The sequence below is a fragment of the Pleuronectes platessa genome, chromosome 4, assembly GCF_947347685.1.
Source record: "Pleuronectes platessa chromosome 4, fPlePla1.1, whole genome shotgun sequence".
Lineage (NCBI taxonomy): Eukaryota > Metazoa > Chordata > Actinopteri > Pleuronectiformes > Pleuronectidae > Pleuronectes > Pleuronectes platessa.
In genome coordinates, this window is record NC_070629.1 from 3,958,346 (window position 1) to 3,977,694 (window position 19,349).

The window sequence follows — 19,349 nt, forward strand, 5'->3', positions numbered from 1 at the left end:
AAGTGGATTTGTTGCAGCATTTCTCTCAGATGGTGAACAGCGCCACCAATGTGTCCTTATCGATGGACAGCCAGCGGTGTCCCACTTTCCACATTGGCCTCTATGGTAGTCTCATGATGGCAACACAACAGGCGTTTGGACCCAGGTACACAAAAATACAGACAAGTTTCTGTATAAGACACAGGAGAATGAAAATGGAACATTTAAAAAAATAATTCAATTATTTATTTTTTCGTTTGAGAAAGAGAGGAGAAGGGTTAGCTTTTTGTCCATCTCCAGAAAACGGATTCGTAGATATATGTGAAAATCAAGTAATTTGTCAAACAAAAATGTATGGTTTCAACTATAAACTAAAATTACTACATATTATTCTATTTAACTTGATCATATTTGGGCTGATTCACAGAGGTCCCATAGATATTGTTCAATGCAATGAATCTGATATGTGTCAGCATATGTGTGTCAGTGTGCATGCATTTTTTGACTGTGCGTGTGTCTCCTGCAGGTTTTCTGATGAGTTCAGCTTGCTGATGGAGCTGCGCAGCTCTCAGATGGAGGACAGCAGTGTGGTGACTCTGATAAACTCCCAGCATCACGTCCACCTGCAGCTCCGCCTCGGCCCCTCCTCACTCATCTTCATCTCCACCCAGCACAGAGAATATGAGTATGCATGACCCTCAGATTAATATTCACATGTTATACTTTTATTAACCGAAGTATGTGATGTGCCCTCTGCGCAAGAATATAAATAGCAAGCCAAATAGCAACCTCTGGATGCAGGATCTTCGTGAGCCACGCCCCATGTTCCCAGACCTCAGCAATCCTGAGTGTCTCCCCTCTCTCACTAAACCTGTCCTGCTTCCATCAAATGAAGGTTCACAGTGGGCTCTCTGTTGGATGGTCGGTGGCACCGGGTGGCACTGAGTGTCTCCCCACTTTGGCTGGAGGTGTATGTGGACTGTTCTTTGGTGGAGAGAGTGAACTGGGCCTATCCTTGGCAGCGCATCTCCACCGATGGCGTCCTGATGATCGGAGGCAGTTTGGACGGCTCAGAGACACCATTTGAAGTAAGGGAATGTGTGTCTTAATGTTACACCTGCACCCACCAATATATTTACTCTATATTTGTGTACTAATGGATGGTTGTGCTGGAGGATGAATTGATTTCACCACTTGGTGGCAGTAGAGGAATCTTGATTGTATTATCTGATTACTGCTCTTGATTTCTAATGATTACTTAAATGTAATATTTAAGAAAAAATTTGTCAAATGGGACACTCTCTGTGATTAATGTAGAGGAAGGACACATAATGCACCCACTTGCCCATCACTCAGACACAGTGATATTTAAGTATAAATAATGTGGAGCTTTGTTCTTGTTTGCCAATTTATTTGTGCTTTTGCTTAATAAAATGTTTCCATTACATCCTTCATCAGTGGTAAAGTAAAAGTAATTAAATATACTGTGAATATGGACTCACTGAACATTAATTTTGTCCATCACTGATGAAACCTCTCATCATACAGTTTGCCTTCATTAACCCTTTTTAAAGTATCTATCTTGAACACAAGGAGTTTTTAATCTCCTCTGTACTACCATTTTCACCAATCTGTCTTCCTACCACTTGTTTGCACAGGCAATGATCTATGTCCTCACCTGGCCCTTTTGACCTTGTGTCAAGTCTATATAGCGGGGTGGGGTGGGGGGTTAAAGCTGTGGTTTCCTGGGCCTGAGGTTTACCTATGGTTAACCTATGACCCTTTCTTCCCATTGTTGTCCTAAGGGTGCTTTAAGACAGATCACTTTTGTGATGGGGGATCCAGACACTGCCAGAGACCAATGCACTCTCAATCAGCCCTCCTGCAACCTGCCACCCTCCAGGAAAAAACAGGTAAACACTGAAATCCCTGGCTGGGATTCAAATGATTATTTCGCTGGCCCTAATGTTTTGTACATTTGATTCAGATACAAAATAGAGGGAACCCTTTGTGTGTGTGGGGGTGTGTGTGTGTGTGTACGGTGGGCCTTAAAAAGTCGTTGATGCATTGCACCACTTTTATAGTTGTCAAGAAGACTTGCAGACATATGTCAAACATAAAATGATAAACAGATTGCATGGAGTATGAAAGCGCTTGGATAAGTATTTCGGATAAGGGAATTCTAACAATTGATATGATTGTTAACATTATGTGAAGTCTAAGGTCCAACGCAAGATATCCATTGATTACTAGATAATTTGAACAGACAAATTCTGCTCCATTGGACAATACAGACACTGATTAGGGAACATTTTAAACAAGTGTCTGTCAATATAGACACGTTATACACCGTCAGAACGGGTAGAAGCTTGAATAAACATCCATAACAAATAATCGGGATGGACACTTAAAGACATTTAATAAAAAATTGGCCTCAGTTTAGTTGCACAGAGGTCTGCTCACTTTACCTTTAAGATAAACTGGATTCAGTTTCTAACCTGTCTGACCTTCTGATGGCTTCTTCATCACTGTCAGACATTATTTTATCTATGTTATTTCATCTGAAATAAGAAAACATGAGTTAAGTTAACAACACTGACCTGATAATAAATAAACATACAAATAAAATAAATATTTAGAAATATTAAGAAACATATAAACCACAGATAATGTCACGAGTAACAATACTATTCTTTATGATAAATAAGCTCTACATCCAGAGTAATGCACTCATGCATCATAATAGGGGCAGATCAAATTATATTCAATTAATTCATAGGAAATGAAATCCTTTAACATATCTAATAAATGGAGACTATGTTGTTTGGAATTTGTGATTTGATCCACTCACAACAAATTTAAATGGTTCCAGTTTCAGCATTGGTTGTGCCTGTTGGACCCACTGAATAAAGAAAGGGGGCCTGCTCATTTTCCAATTTCACAGAATGAGTAACTGGGCGAGCAAGGAGGCAAACCCCATTGCGTTCCTTTGATGGCCTGAAAGGCCCGGTGCCAGCTGAACTGCACCAAAGGTGGCAGTAAGAGAAGCACAGTCAGCGAACAGGAGGCAGACCAGTTATAAGACTGTCTGTTCCCCAGTATTTGATACATATGCAGACGCTGAAGGATGTGGTGTCTCTGACGAACACCCCTTCAGGGAGGATTGAGGTCTGGCCTCTGTTCATTCATGATCTCTTCTTCTAGCTGCATCCTCAGTGCTGCTCCTGTCCACCCTCACACAGTATTTTCCAGCTTTCCACACTTGACAGAGTGTGTACTTTTCAGTGTGGTAGGAGCCTAAAGGTTAGTGGTTCAGGTGGCTGTGTGGGTTGGGAAAATCAAAAAGAAAGTGGATGATTCACTACATTTTCTGCTTCTTTTTAAACCTAATGGCTTCTCCTGAAGGAGAAAAAATGGCATTGATAAAGTGAAAACAGTGATATGATATTACTCCTTTGTGGGCAATGTTAAAATTCAGTGAGTTTCTTGTTTAAATAAGTTTCATACAATGGTAGTAGTAATCATCTGATAAAAGCAGCTGCTGAGTTCAACAGTGTCCTTTTCACTGAGAAAACCTCTCAGCTCCTAATATGTGGTACATGAGAAACCCATTGAGAAACCACATGTCCCGACAATTCAAACGGTGTTGACAGGGTTATGCTCTCTGTTATGGTTGGACTGTGTATATTTGTATGTATGCTTGGTTTTTATATGTTATTTCTTATATATATATATGTGTGGGTGTAGGTGTGTGTGTGTGTGTGTTTATGGTGGGACTTCAAGCTGTTTATTTGCTTAGGGTTTCGGGTCTTAAACACAATATACAGTATCTTCAAGAACTAAAAGCCTCATTGAAGAGGCCCATGCTTCATGTGAACCCCTCACTCTACTGGAGAGGATGTTAGGACCACAGCTTCTCCTTCTTTCTGCTGATCCCAGTCTTTAAACGCAATGAAGACGTGGCTGCTGGAGGTCACCTCTGTAATTCTTCCATATAAACCAAATTAGTCATGGTGAGATCACTAGCTGGTTGTTGCTCTGGTTTCATACTGTCAAACCTATAATTACATAAAAGCCTTTTCATGTAAACCAATTGTGTATCCTCATGGATAATTGACTATTTCCTTTTGACATCAGCTAAAGTGGTGACATTTTCTGGAAGCATCCAGTCCGAGTATGGTGTACATCTGAAAAATCAAAAAGGGAATGTAAAGGATTGGTTCAGACTTCCTGGTTACTGTCAGTCTGTCATAAATTATATCATTGACAAAAGTGATGTGATGTCTTTTATCGTATACATGTCAACCATGGTCCAAATCTGAACCAAGTAGAGCCAAAAGGTTCCCAATTTCACGTTTTTGTTGTTCAAGCGGAAGATGAACAAAAAACACAAAACCATTAAATTAATTAAACATTTGTTTTTATGGCTCCATGCCAGCGATAGCTTTGGCTGGCATCGTGTTTTTTGTTTATTCTTGATCTCTGAACACCTCAAAGGAATCTCTTCGGGCTTGGCAGAAATGGTAACTTGGAATTAAGAAAGAACTCATTCAATAGGGCTGAATGTGGCTCAGGTGGGAATGTCAGATAAAATCTTCATTCCATAAAATTATAAAACATTTTGATGGATGGCCCTGAGAGCTCAACGAACAGCAACTTAAGAAAACACATGCAAGTTAAGAAAACACATGCAAGTTGACAAAACACAAGCAAATTAAGAAAACATCTTCATCAAGTTCACAACACAACTCAACACATTACAGAAACGCGCTGCAAATAGAGAAACGCGCTGCAAATAGAGAAACTCGCTGCAAATAGAGAAAAGCGCTGCAAATAGAGAAGAGACGACAACGGAAGTGTTTCCAGAGGACAGCTAAAAGTGATGGACACTGCTGCCACAAAAACGTCCAATACACCATACAAATTCGGTTCCACACAGGGTTCAGCCACCAGCGGCTCTGGAGCCGAACGCGGCTCTTTAGCCCTCTGCAGTGGCTGTACAGTTCAGTGGTGTTCATATGTTTTTCGCAAACGCTGAACTTAACGAATCAGTTTTCATATTATTAACGTGAACGTTACGATGAACCTGAGTGAACGTCACATTAATTTTTTTAATCATCATCGTATCAGGCCATCATGAAATACCAGGAGCGGGCGAGTATGTGTGTGTGTGTGTGTGTGTGTGTGTGTGTGTGTGTGTGTAGCGAGCGCTCCGGTCCCGGGCATAGACTGTATAGGTCCCGGGTCCCGGGGCTCCGACCCCGCCCACTCGCTCTTTTGATAGTAAAGGTTTCGTACCCCTGCACACTATGGACAATATATTGCCTCACAAACAGGGGCTTGCTTGTTAGCGCTGTTTATTCAGTTTAACAGGAGAAGACGACATGTCTCTAGATCGGAACATCTTCCGTGATAAGATGGGTCTCTCCGAGTGAGTGGGCGGGGTCGGAGCGCCGGGACACACGCACACACGCACGCACGAACACACACACAAACTAACCCTAACCCTTGCTGCGCGTTTGTCTATTCGCAGCGCATTTGTCTATTTGCAGCACGTTTGTCTATTTGCAGGGCGTTTGTCTATTTGCTGCGCGTTTCTGTAATGTGTTGTGTTGTGTTGTGAAATTGATGAAGATGTTTTCTTACTTTGCTTGTGTTTTGTCAACTTGCATGTGTTTTCTTAAGTTGCTGTTCGTTGAGCTCTCAGGGCCACCGTACAAAACCACTTTTCTGGACATAACTCAGGAACAAGTCACTATATCCCCTTCAATTTCCATGCTTTGCAATGCTTTCTGTCATATTTTATATATTTACGTTTCACCCCACAGATCTTCCTAATGAAGTTAATCTTAAATTAGAGATGTTGGATGGTATTCTGTTTAGTCTCATCCTCAGGGCTGAGTGAATAGTTTGGGATGTGGTAGCATGTGGTGCAGTGTGTGTGGCAGCAGAGTCCTGGGTGTGGCTCTAGGAGGGAGCACTGGAGGAGGGGAAAGGCTGCAGCTCCTCTTCTGACAGATCCAGGTTTGCATATGGGCTCTGGACTCTGCTTGACTCAAGCACAGCTGCAGTTATTGAGGACCTGCTGTAGACATGTGGATTACGTTATCCTTCATGCTGGGCTGCCTTTGGCTGCAGGACTCTCTCCACATGGGACTGATTGTGGACGGGCAACAGACAGATGTGGTATGTACTGTAGGTGATGTGACAGAATGTCAGTGATAACACATCAGAGAGTGTAGGAATGCAGGATGTGAATGAATCAGAAGGTGACTTTCAGTGAGCGCACAACATCCCTCCTGTGACGTGTCGATGTTTCATGTTCAGTCTACTATTGTACTGGAAGAACTTTCATATGTATCTAAGGTGACACTCATGTTGTTGCCATGTAGAAGATAATTTATTTAATTTGCCATGATTCTTTAATACTTTATTTATAGAAGTCTATTTAAATCAATCCAATTGTGTCTGTTGATCTCGGACAGCGCACATGTGCAATTATGAACTTTTTTGGCTGAACCATTCAAGGTCCAATGCAACATCCAAGAATGTGATTGAGAGAGTGAGTAAGTGTTGCCCTTTTAAAACAAATTGCCGCCAACAGTTTCTGTTTCCTCTTCAACTTTGCACAAGTTTGTCGCAAATTTTGACTTTTCCGATTTTTTAAGCAAATTATTTGAAAAAATAACCTTATAGATCCATATACCATAATCCATGGCTACTTTCCGAAGAAAGCAGTCATCCTAATTCCTTCAATGGAAAACTCCATCTGTGTTAACTTAGATCTGTGAGCGTCAGAGGTGGGGGCAGCAGTTTCTCCCCTTAACAGAGGCTATGCATTGTTTGAGGAATACAATTTGAAAGATAGTCTGTTGCTTACACCTTCTCTCTGACTGATCATGTTACAGGTAACTGTAGCTGAGATCCCAGCTCAGTCATGATTGTGTCTGGATTTTTTTGAGACTGTTCAAGTTAAAAAATCGGGACTTCAGTGCAGAGCAGCAGCTTGGAAGTGCTGGTAGCTCCAATAAAGTGTAGCTCAAGCGCCTCTTCCCCCCCGCTTGCAGTATAGGTTATAAACTCCACCTATTCAATGTAAGGAGATGGGACATAGTCCAAAATTAAAGAAAACATTAAAATAATTATTCCCAAATATGGCTTCTGTGATTTTAGGTTTTTCTGTTGTACCGATATATGTTTTCATGTATCTGATAAGTTTGGTTTGAATTTGTTATTTTATTTATTTTATGACAAGGTGAAAGGTAATGAGAGTTGAGATTAACTTGTGATTGATCAGGCTGGTGTATTGTGGGACCTCCATTTATATACAATCATCGATGCAGGTAAACATTGAGTTCTTATTGTTCATAGGGGAGAGCGGGGTAATGTGGGACATTTTTTACATTTGCTCCCCTCTAGGCGAGCTTAAATTATATATCAGTAAAATTTACACATTTCCAATTAAATCAGGATATTTTCTAGAAATGGAAATGATCAGAATGTCTTCAGGACAAAGGGCAGTGAAAATATGATTGTTTTTAAAAAAGTGGTCTTGTGTCCCACTTTACCCCAGCTACGGGGTAAAGTGGTCCACTTACTTTTCCACTTTAAAACTACCATAACAACACATGTTGTAATAGTTAAAATCCTGACAACCACACATTCCAAAACTAATATCGGACTAGTAACAGAATCATGGGGATTGGTCAATTAAGCACATTTATGATTATTATGATTCATGTGATCTCTTGCACACCCTAGCTTACCTGCACATTGTTTCTCTGTCCAATTGGCAGGGACAGGGATATTGTTTTTCTCTGCGTATTCAAATGCCAGTTCACGGCACTTAACTGGAGCAAGGCCATGGAACTGGTCAGCTAGTTGTTTCAAGTGTTTGGCAAGCTCCTCCTCCATCTCATCTGTGAATATTCTCTTTACCTCAGCTACTGCACCCCAGGCTACTGATTTTACTTTCCCTTTCTCTTTTTTCTTTCTGAATCTTTTGAGGGTTGTCTTATCAATATTTCTATCCCTTCCAGCTTTTCTTAAGGACTTCTTTCCTTGCATGACCTCAGCTGCTGCACTCTCCATCTCTGGGAGGGGTGTTTGGCCCCAGGTTGTCTTCCTGGTGTAGTTTCTTGGCATGATGGCTTTTCTACAATGTTTATGACATTAAAAATAAAACATATATAATGTAATATAACACTAAAATATGTTTAAGACTAAACTTAACTTGTGCTTCATGGTGGGGTAAAGTGAGACACTGTCCCACTTTACCCCACAGCATTTGTCCCACTTTACCCCGAAGCCCCAATTTTAGAAAAACAACATCTTTTAGCAATTCAGGCTAATCTTCAGCTAGCATCAATCACATGGTTGTATATGTTGGAAGTTCACCAACATGTATGATATAAGTTTTTCTACCTGATTCAATTTGTTTTGACACAACAGTTGATTAAGTTCAAAGCAAGACAATTTACTTTTGAATGCAAAAAACACATTTTTGTGAAAAAACATACTTTCCACAGCACCAGCACCAACTTCTCCTTCATGGCAAGGGGGGAATGGGAGGGGCTTGAAAACATAATAGTCACATGACCACAAATGTGTTCCGTTGCCTAGATACAGGGGGTGTTTCACATCACCCGATGTCCCACATTACCCCGCTCTCCCCTTTATCAGTCAGTATAGCGAGTCCGAGAGAAGTCAACACTGAAACCAGCGGAAGGCTGGGATGACGTCCCATATATACTAATTAGAGCTGTGAAATAATTACAATTTTTAATCAAATTAATCACAGGTTTCTATGGATTAATCATGATTAATCACATTACCGATTTTCTCGGAATATTTTTGTGAAAACAAGATTTATGACATTTAACTTTTCTTTTGTGCTGCAACTCAACAGTTCTTCAGCAGTTGTAATTGCTTTTCCATATGGGACATTAATATAATCTTCATCCTAAACAGAATTCGGGCTCCTCAGCCGTGGTTGAATAAAACTTTTTTTTTTTTTTTTTAAATCAAACAGAAATTATTTGAGCTTTTTTGTCACACAACCATTAACCACACCATGATACAATCTAATGCCTCTAAAGGCCCTCTTAGCTACTCGGTCTTTAGCCAGTTGGTGAGGCAAACTAACTTGTTCAAATTCTCTGACAGTAAAGCTGACCGCTTCTTTTGCACAATGTGTCCGGCGAGTGAGTCTGGTTTGGCGCATTCCACTTGAACGCCCCTCGCCGACCAACACATGCTTCGCGTTGCGGTGGTTAGGCGGGTATTGCTACGGTGAAACGATAACGTCTTCTCGCAGAGTGTGCATATCACCTTGGTTTTACTGAATGTTCGATCTTTGTTTTTTTGGAACACGATCTTCCCGTCCAGAAGGTCCTCAGGTTCATCAGAATTATCCATGTTGTTTGTTTGTTTGAATGGCAGCTGCCGTCTGACTGCATTAGAGCGGCGACTAATGCAGAGGCGGCGGAATTGGAAGGTCCTTCTGCGCATGCGTTAAATGCGTTAAAAAAAAAACACGAATTAATCCTGTAATTTAATCATAACGCGTTAACGCGTTATTTTTCACAGCTCTAATACTAATATATATATACTAATAAGCAACAGTTTTCAAATATGTCCTCAGTTTTGATACATGGGGAAGCCATATGGCCTACAGAACTATGTGCTTAAAGGCTTAATATAGATTTTGATATAATCTTGTTAAATTCATTAAGTGCATTTACAGATAAAGCGTTGAGTAGAGGTAGGAATTGGTCCATGGAAATGATCCATCTTAACAAAACAATAATGTAAAGGTGACCTGCAGACCTCAGATCGTACAGTTTCCTTAATACAGTAATGACTCTCCCTGACTGTTCAATGCTCAATTTCCTCCTGGCTCTAACATGACACTTAATTTTATGTTAGACTCACAATCTACAGATAACCATTTTGTTCAGGTTTTGTATATCTATGAAGCCTGAGAGGTGAAAATGCCAAAAGTCCAACACTTCATCAAGAACACATGTAGCCTAAAGCTGCTTGAGTAGTTTCAGTCCTGCTCACGGCATCATCACCACATCAGAATGGGGAAGGTTTTGATATTAGTGAGGCTGCAGTGAAACAGACTAATAAACACTGGTTCAGTCAACAGCATGAAGCCATGGAGACAACCCGCTTTGTGTTATAATAGTCCAGACTGCTGCTGACGATGTGGGAAATGTTTTGTCGGCATCCATATTATACCAATCAATGGTTTCAGTCCGAGTATTGCTACTGACCAGGTTCATTCCTTTATGGTCACAGTTTACCATCTTCTATCGGCTTCAAACTGGTTTCATGAACATGACAGTGAGTTCAGTGAACTTCAGAGACCTCCACAGTCAGCAGATGTGAATCAGACAGTAACCTCACCACACCCTCATTTCCTCTTCAACACACCCAGGTCATTTTCCTGGACCAGTTGGATGCAAAGACTGTTACTTAGTAACTCTGGGATGGAAACCAACTTCATGGACATCGTCTATGTTGTATCTAAACTGTCCCTGGCTAAGGGGAACAATCAAAATCAGTATCATTTCAGGAGTCAATTTCCAATATTGTTCCTTGTTTGTAGTGTATCAGGCAATGGGAATGGTTGATGGTTTGCATTTATACCATATTGCAGGGCCACATTTCTGATTCTATGGGTCTGCATTTTGGACTGATAATGAAAAGGTATCAAAGCACTCTTTTTTGTTGTGATGCTTTGTTTATGCAGCTCAACTTATCAGAATTACTCATGTGATTAAAATGTATTATTACCTGAAAAAAGCGTACACATGTCACTATGTGGATTATCAACAGGAACACTGCATCACATAAGTAGTTTCGGATGTTGTGCCTCCTCGGCTTCAGTGTGGTTATGGTCTTTATGCTGATGTTAGTTTGTGATTCTCAGTTATATTATACAATGGTTCTAGTCTGTCATTGCAATGGTGATGAGCAGTGTGGAGTACGATTAGCTTGACAAATAGCTTCAGGTGCAGAGTTACCAAGTGTTTCGCTGGCAGAGCGAGCCGTAGTAACAATGTGAGCTTGTGTAGGATAAAGGAGCATTGTGCTCTGATAAAAAGGAGAATCTGTCTCTGTAATTTCTCTGTATTATGCCGCCTGTTCACTCAGCATAGCATCGCTATCTTCTCACTCTTGTATCAGGTGTTCTTCAAAGTCTATCGGCTCCAGACTTGTATTGGTGTCCTGCTTTGAAATGCATAATGCTAGCAGAGTTCAGTTCAGTTCAGTTTCTATTAGTTCATTTTCTACATTATACTTCTGCTTTTAACCAGGAACTACTTACAGGGATAGTTCACTGAAAAATGAAAATTCACTCATTATCTATTCACCACTATGCCGATGGAGGGGTGGATGAAGTGTCTGGGTCCACAAAAACTCAGGGGTAAGGCGTTGCAGCTAAAGTGACTGATTCTTCAGACGTATTAAAACAACAGAAATAACATGCCTCCATAGTGCCTGTGTGGTGTCACCCAAGTAACCACAATCCCCGACATTCATATTAGATTAGAATGACGCCATTTGCACAATTCTTTAGTCTAAAAGTCATTACAGGAAGGGGGATGCTAGCGGATGTAGCAATGCAAATGCACGCCTTGGGCGAAAGTGTGTGTTCCAGTTAGTTCAATTGTATCGGATTTGGCTAAAACACAGTTTACCCCTGAGACGCCCAACATGTTTTTTGGACTCAAAAACTTCACCCAGCCCTCCATTGGCATAGAGGTGAGTAGATAATACCGCTTTAAGTATGGATTTTACTATAAAGCAGTGCTTGTCCAAAACCTGCCTGTTTGGAATGGGCTGTTTGCTTGGACTGTGGTGATGCTGGTTAGAGTTTTCTTTCTGAAAATGAAAAAAAGTGACCAGTAGTCATTGAGCTGTAGCAAATAAAGAAATGCTGCTGGAATCAGTTAAAAAAAACGTGAGAGCACCGCTGTTGCACAAATAACTGCTTATCTGTTTAGTGATGCTTGACTCAGATGTTGTGGACGCTTCGACTGTCATGAATGCACTATAGTCCTGATCCACAATGTCAGTGACATTGATGAGTCCTAGGTGCTGCTACAGAGCGCTGCTTGCCAGTTTATTTAAGGTTTATTAATATTAGACATATTGGATATCTAAATCCCACAAAATTGCATTTGCATAGCTCTTCCTTGGGCTTTTAACAATCCACATGAAAAGTGTGAAGCAGATAAGAGGAACGCTTCCCAGGATATGGACGGACTGAGAGAGAAATTTCTGGAATTACTAGATACCAAATGTATAATTTTTTCTCTTTAGCTTGTGTAACGTGTTACAATTAAAAAAAAATCTCAGTAGCAGCATTATTTCACATGATGGTATTGGAGACACAACTGTGTGAATGCTGTTTCTATTTTATGTCTTTTCTCAGGATCACCTGTCAGAGAGAAACCCTGCAGACACCACCAATCAAGATGCTGCTGACCAAAGCCAAGGATTTATACTTGTTGATGAACTTCACATTGTGTGGACAGCTAACACTGAAGATGTTAGAAGAGTTCAGGGCATTAAATCCTCTCCAAGCATCCGGACATCAGATGAAAATATCATCCCACAAAGTGCAGTTGATACAGCCTTAACCTCACCTGATTCACCAATACAAACGTCTGAGCTCAAATCGAACAATGTTACTTCAGTGACGAACAATAATCTCATACTATCAATGGCACCCAAAGGAAATTGGGAGTCAAACAGACCATTTCCTCATTTAAGAAGCATTGAGGAAGGGCAGCTTTCCAGTCTGCAGCACATGGGGTCCAATCCATCTGTACCTTCTGGGGACCTCATTTATGGATCTGACCATAGAATCTACCGAATCCATAAAGGTCTTTCTGGGCCAATTGGACCACAAGGAAGGAGAGTAAGCATCTCATTATCATAGAATTATTCATGCATTATTCGCGGATACAATACAGCAATTGATTGTTGATTTTGTGTAAGTATGTGCGAGGACTGATGTCTGATCAGAGTATTAATACTGCCTGGTAAAACTGGAAATTAACTTAAAGGTTCAATGAAAAGATTTAGGTGAAACAGATCTATTGTCAGAAATTGAATATAAATTATGTTTAATAATCTAAATTGTACTAATAGTTGTTTTCTTTAGCCTAGAATGGGTAATTTATATATTAATACCTTTTATGTATATCGGGAGTAAGTCCTTTTTACGGAGGCCATCATGTTTTTACAGTAGTCCAAATTAGACAAACTAAACGCCTTTTGAGTTATTATGACAACTGAAGGCTAGCACAGGTTCTCTTTCATGTTTGGAAGGGGAGGATGAGGGGAGGGGTATTCAGCTGTGACTGTGACATGCAACTTCACCACTAGATGTCACTAAATTCTACACACTGCACCTCAGCAGGGGATATCCGCCAGAGTTGCAACTGGCTTCTTCCAGTCTCAGGCAAGATGAGCAGAGGAGATGGAGGAGATCCTTAATGAGCCACTTAAATTATCACAGTGCACTTTTCAGCTCAACAACCCCATGTGTCTGGTGCTTTAAACTGTAAAACCAAGCAAAATACTTCCCGCAAAAGATCCTTTGCCAAAGATGAAGAGGACATAGTTGTTTGGGGTTGTTGGTAGTGGTCGGTACATTATTACTCTTATTCATAGCTACTGATATAGATCTTCTCATTTCACTAATGGAAAAAAGTCAATAAACATATTCTTCAGAACATTATACTATTTCTTTGAGCTTTTCAAGAGCTCCCAGGGAGCTGGAAACCACACTTTGGGTTATACTGCTCAAGTTCACTTTATGAAACCAGATATAACCTGTGTTTCACTGGTGGCACTAGAACATCATCAGCAGAATGAACTATCTTTTCCCTGAGTGGCTTATGTAGTTCCTCAAATTACCTCGTCAACAGGCCTATATTTTGGTTGTAAGTGGAGGTTATGGTTATTCTGTGCAAACAGTGTGGTTGCATCAACCCATGGGAAAGTTACTTTTTTTTATTCCACTCGTAAAATTAGAGGGTACAGAGATCACTTTCGAAACATATTGCATTAATACGGTCTTGAAGAGACCACAGTGACCTTTACTTTGTGGAATCGTCAAACTATGATGCCAGACAACAGGCCGGCCAGTTGTTACCAATTAGCTGTATACATGATAGAAATAGTTCAATGTCATATTGTTCCTACAGGGATGTGCTGGGAGAGAAGGCTATATCGGATTAAAGGGGGACAAGGTGAGATGTGCATGAGCAAATTTTGATTTCTTTCTTTAAGCAAACATAATGAAAATATGATCAGATGAGAAGCCATGTAACCTGTTCCCGGTTTAACTGGATAAGCTGAGTAAATCGCTCACGCTGTGCTCCAGGTGTTACTCAGTACAGTTAATCCCAATTCTGTCCAGCTGCTTCATGAAAGAGGTTATTTTTTTACTGTTCATTCATTCATTCATTCATTCACTGTACATAACATTGGTACACACACAGGACAAAAACATGGCAGCTCCTAATAGCCTGTGAGTGTGTGTTAATGGTGGCAGGTCATGTGTTTGGCAAGAGTTTGAAACACAGTTGTCTAACAATTCTAAACAAACCAAAAAAAACATGGATTTGAATCAGCTAAACAAAAATGTGTAAATTCACCCATGTGGTTCTTGATTTTCACTTGATTTAACCTGATTATTAAAAATAGTCAGTACAATCAACTTTTTGCTTAAACTTTGAGAGACTGATATCTTTTATGATTTTTCCATTCTTGAAATCTGTCACATGTCATTGACAATCCTTTATAGGGCTCTCAAGGTATTCCAGGCCTGGTTGGGAGGAGAGGGGAACCAGGGCCTCTGGGACATCCAGGACTTCCCACACTTTACTTATGGCGGAACTCTGAGGACGACTGGATGGCTTTTAGGGTACGTTTTAATGTTAACACCAAGAATATGGACCATACTGTACATAATCCTGACTAACATTATATTGTGTTGTCCTCACACTGTGTCTATTTCTGGCTTCTAATGTCGTTGTGTGTGTGTGTGTTTGTGTGTTTTTTGTGTGTTCTCTTTTCAAAGATATTTTTTCAAATAATCAGGACATTCGTGAACTCTATTTCTCTGCCTATTTAGATTTACCAAAAATATGTGTCATCATTGGTATAAAATCTGTTATGACCAGGGCCATACACACACATTCATATGCTTCTACAGTGCTTTTTCTTTTACACATTGTTCACACACTGGCGACAAAGCCGCCGGTGGCAAGGTCCCTGGCGCAAGCAGACTGGAGTCAGAGATCAAACCTCTGACTAACTAATAACTACTGAGGTCTGATGAAATGGTGACATCACTACAAGTCTTGAAGGGATCAGGCAAACAGACAAACCGACAGTTAATCCAGATTATCTAAACCTCATATTGGGATTTAAAGGGGAAAATCTGTCAGTGCTGTGTGGGCACAGTAAATGTTCAAAGTAGAACCAGTTATTCTCTACACTCCAACTGATGAGATTAACTACAAAATAAGATGAACTGGATCCACCCTGTAATATAAGTGAGGCTCTGAATATGTAAGAATAAAGTCCGAAATATGAACTCTAATAAGCAAATGCATAGCCAGTGATATTTTTATAGATGATGATCACACGGAGAGAAATGAGCCTGTATTTCAGGCAGGGCTGAGTACCGGTAATCCTCTCCAAGTCTGTTGACAATTTGTGGATCACCCAGCTCAGGCCTTTACAGTGAACTGTGCTCACACTGTCTATAATGAAAGCTGATGTATTGTAGCTGGAGCGAATCCAGACCTCATGCCTTGGTCAGGCCCTGCATTAGGCCAGAGAAACAAGCAGGGTCGAGGTGGCTGTGAAAGGCCTCAGTGTTGCTGTGCTCTCAGAACACACCGGAGGCTCTGACTGCTGCGTCCACAGAGACACAGTGAGACTCACAGTGAGGGAGGTCCAGTCTGAGTTTGACCTTGATAGGCTTGGCCGGCCTCCACCCGTATCTCCGCTGCAGCACCATCGCCAAGGCAAATACCTCCTGCAGCAGCAGACCTGAGTGGTGGAATAAACTAGAAGCAATCTTGTGTTCCAGAATTGATTGACACTCTTCTGGCTCTTAGAGTGTGGTGACCACAAGCTCTATGTTGTGTCATTTAATAACCATTATAGCACTATCTAGAGCCCTCAACACTTTGTCACACACTCATGTCTTTTGGATTCATCTGCACCCTCAAGTGGTACAAGACATGAGGTGTGAGAGGCCAAACAACCAACTGTGTTCAAGTAGTGTGATCATTCACAGCTGTTGCTGCTTGGTTTTCTTCTAAGGTGCATTCGTACTGTAATATACTGTTGGGTCATGTGGGAACTGTGGCTGAGGGGTAGAGAATTAGCCCTCATAGAAAGAAAAAAAAAAACGGTATACTCGGTAAGACTAGAAAGGGATTATATAAATACAAACCATTTACCATTTACACTGCCCAACAGAGCTGTTTGCAAAGTGTAGACTTTTGTTCACATTCTATTTTATAGTAAAGTATCACTATAGATTTTTCCACCTTAACTACAAATTAATCTTTCAAATAGGCCAGGGTCGGCAACCTGCGGCTCCGGAGCCGCATGCGGCTCTTCAGCCCCTCTGCAGTGACTAACGAATCCTTTTTCATATGATGAACGTGAGTGAACATCACGTTAACGCGACGTTGAATGTGTGTGAGTGTGCGCGCTCCCAGATAGCACAGAGAGACATTGAGATCAGAGCTCGTTCGAGTAAAGCAGCTGCTCAGTGACTGACTGCTTCTTAACTATGGAAACAGTGAAAACACAGAGTTTCTCTGGTCTCAGCTGCTCAGAGATCAGCGCCGCAGCTTCTTGGTCAGAGCAGAAGCTGCATTTGGTTTGTACCAAGCTTCAGTTTCTGTGTCCACCTCCAGTCTGACCTGCTCTCACGTTTTGTTTTCAAATTTCGTCAACTAAAATATGCGTCACATCCTATTACACCTATTACTCTCGCTCTTCCCTGCAGGGCGCTAATCTATAATTTTCGACCCCTGGCCTTGGTAAACTAACCATGGATAGGAGAGAGCGGGATAATGTGAGACATTTTTTACATTTGCTCCCCTCTAGGCGAGCTAAAATGATATATCAGTAAAATGTACACATTTCCCATTAATTCAGGATGTTTCCTCAATGGAAATGATCAGAATGTCTTCAGGACAAAGGGCAGTGAAAATATGATTGTTTTAAAAAAGTGTTCCTTTGTGTCACTTTACCCCAGCCAGTGTTAATTTTGGCAGCTATTTTTGATTTAGTCTTAGTCTTAGTCTTTTGACGAAAATGCATATTAGTTGTAGTCACCTTTTAGTCATTTTAATCCTTCTTAGTTTTAGTCTAGTTTTAGTCGACGAAAACAAATTCCATTTTAGTCTAGTTTTAGTCGACGAAAACTAATTCCATTTTAGTCTAGTTTTAGTCACATTTAATAGCCACATTAAACTCCTTTTCTATAAAAACATATAGCTGCAGCCTAATAGCTTAAAAATATATATTTAATTTTAAATGTGAAAACAAAAAGGGAGAGCAGGTCAGACTGGAGCCGGACACAGAAACTGAACATCGGTACAAACCAACTGCAGCTTCTGCTCTGATGAAGAAGCTGCTGCGCTGATCTCTGAGCAGCTGAGACCATAGAAACTCTGGTTTGCACTGTTTCCATAGTTAAGAAGCAGTCGGTCACTGAGAGGCTGCTCCACGAGAACGCGCTCTGCTTTCACTGTGTCTCTCTGAGCGAGTGCGCGAGGCGGGGGGCGGAGCTACGGACCGGAGCGCTATCTGGGAGCGCACAGGCACACACACACACACACACACAGATTCACTCGCCCGCTCCTGATACTTCATGACGGCCTGATACGATGATGTTTTAAAAATTATTGTGACTTAGTCAACCACCAACATTTTCGTCTCGTCTCGTCTCGTCAACGAAAATTAAAATAGATTTCGTCATAGTTTTTATTTTCAAAGATTCGTTTTCGTTACGTCTTCGTCTCGTCTTCGTCATGGAAAAAAGGTCGTTAACGAATATATTTCGTCATCGTCTTCGTCAACGAAATTAACACTGACCCCAGCTAAGGGGACAGACCAGAGAAATCAAGGGGGTAAAGTGATCCACTTACTTTTTCCACTTTAAAACTACCATAACAACACATGTTGTAATAGTTAAAATCCTGACAGCTAGATTGACATCCACACATTCCAAAACTAATATCGGACTAGTAACAGAATCATGGGGATTGGTCAATTAAGCACATTTATGATTATTATGATTCATGTGATCTCTTGCACACCATAGCTTACCTGCACAGGGACAGGGATATTGTTTTTCTCTGCGTATTCAAATGCCAGTTCACGGCACTTAAATGGAGCAAGGCCATGGAACTGGTCAGCTAGTTGTTTCAAGTGTTTGGCAAGCTCCTCCTCCATCTCATATGTGAATATTCTCTTAACCTCAGCTTCTGCACCCCAGGCTATTGATTTTACTTTCCCTTCCTCTTTTTTCTTTATGAATATTTTGAGGGTTGTCTTGTCAATATTTCTATCCCTTCCAGCTTTTCTTAAGGACTTCTTTCCTTGCATGACCTCAGCGGCTGCACTCTCCATCTCTGCGAGGGGTGTTTGGCCCCAGGTTGTCTTCCTGGTGTAGTTTCTTGGCATGATGGCTTTTCTACAATGTTTATGACATTAAAAATCAAATATATGTAATGTAATATTACACAAAAATATATTTAAGACTAAGCTTAACTTGTGCTTCATGTCTCACTTTACCCCACAGCATTTGTCTTAATTTACCCCACAGCCAACATTTTAGAAAAAACATCTCTTAGCAATTCAGGCTAATCTTCAGCTAGCATCAATCACATGGTTTTGTATGTTGGAAGTTCACCAACATGTATGATATAAGTTTTTCTACCTGAACCAATTTGTTTTGACACAACAGTTGATTAAGTTCAAAGCAAGAAAATTTACTTTTTGTGAAAAAAACATACTTTCCACAGCACCAGCACCAACTTCTCCTTCATGGAAAGGGGGGAATGGGAGGGGCTTGAAAACATTATGGTCACATGACCAAAAATGTGTACCGTTGCCTAGATACAGGGGGTGTCTCACATTACCCGATGTCTCACATTACCCCGCTCTCCCCTAAATCCCAAAAAAGAAAAGTCTGGGAGGAAAATGGAGAGTTTAATTCTGCGTGGACAGATTCATTTGCTTTCACTGCCAACGATGCAGGATACCTGTATGCTTGATATGTGGCGAAGAATTAACATGTAATGTTT

At 40.8% G+C, this 19,349-nt stretch overlaps 1 protein-coding gene across 1 annotated transcript in view; it reads left to right on the plus strand.

The window, feature by feature from the left end:
- Positions 1-19,349, plus strand: part of LOC128437912 (collagen alpha-1(IX) chain) — a 27,454-nt gene continuing 8,105 nt past the window's right edge. The window contains exons 1-5 of the mRNA XM_053420203.1: positions 1-145; positions 506-664; positions 875-1,067; positions 1,785-1,892; positions 14,813-14,932. Coding sequence (XP_053276178.1) covers positions 30-145; positions 506-664; positions 875-1,067; positions 1,785-1,892; positions 14,813-14,932 — 696 coding nt within the window. The 5' untranslated portion in view covers positions 1-29. The remainder of the gene's footprint in view (positions 146-505; positions 665-874; positions 1,068-1,784; positions 1,893-14,812; positions 14,933-19,349) is intronic.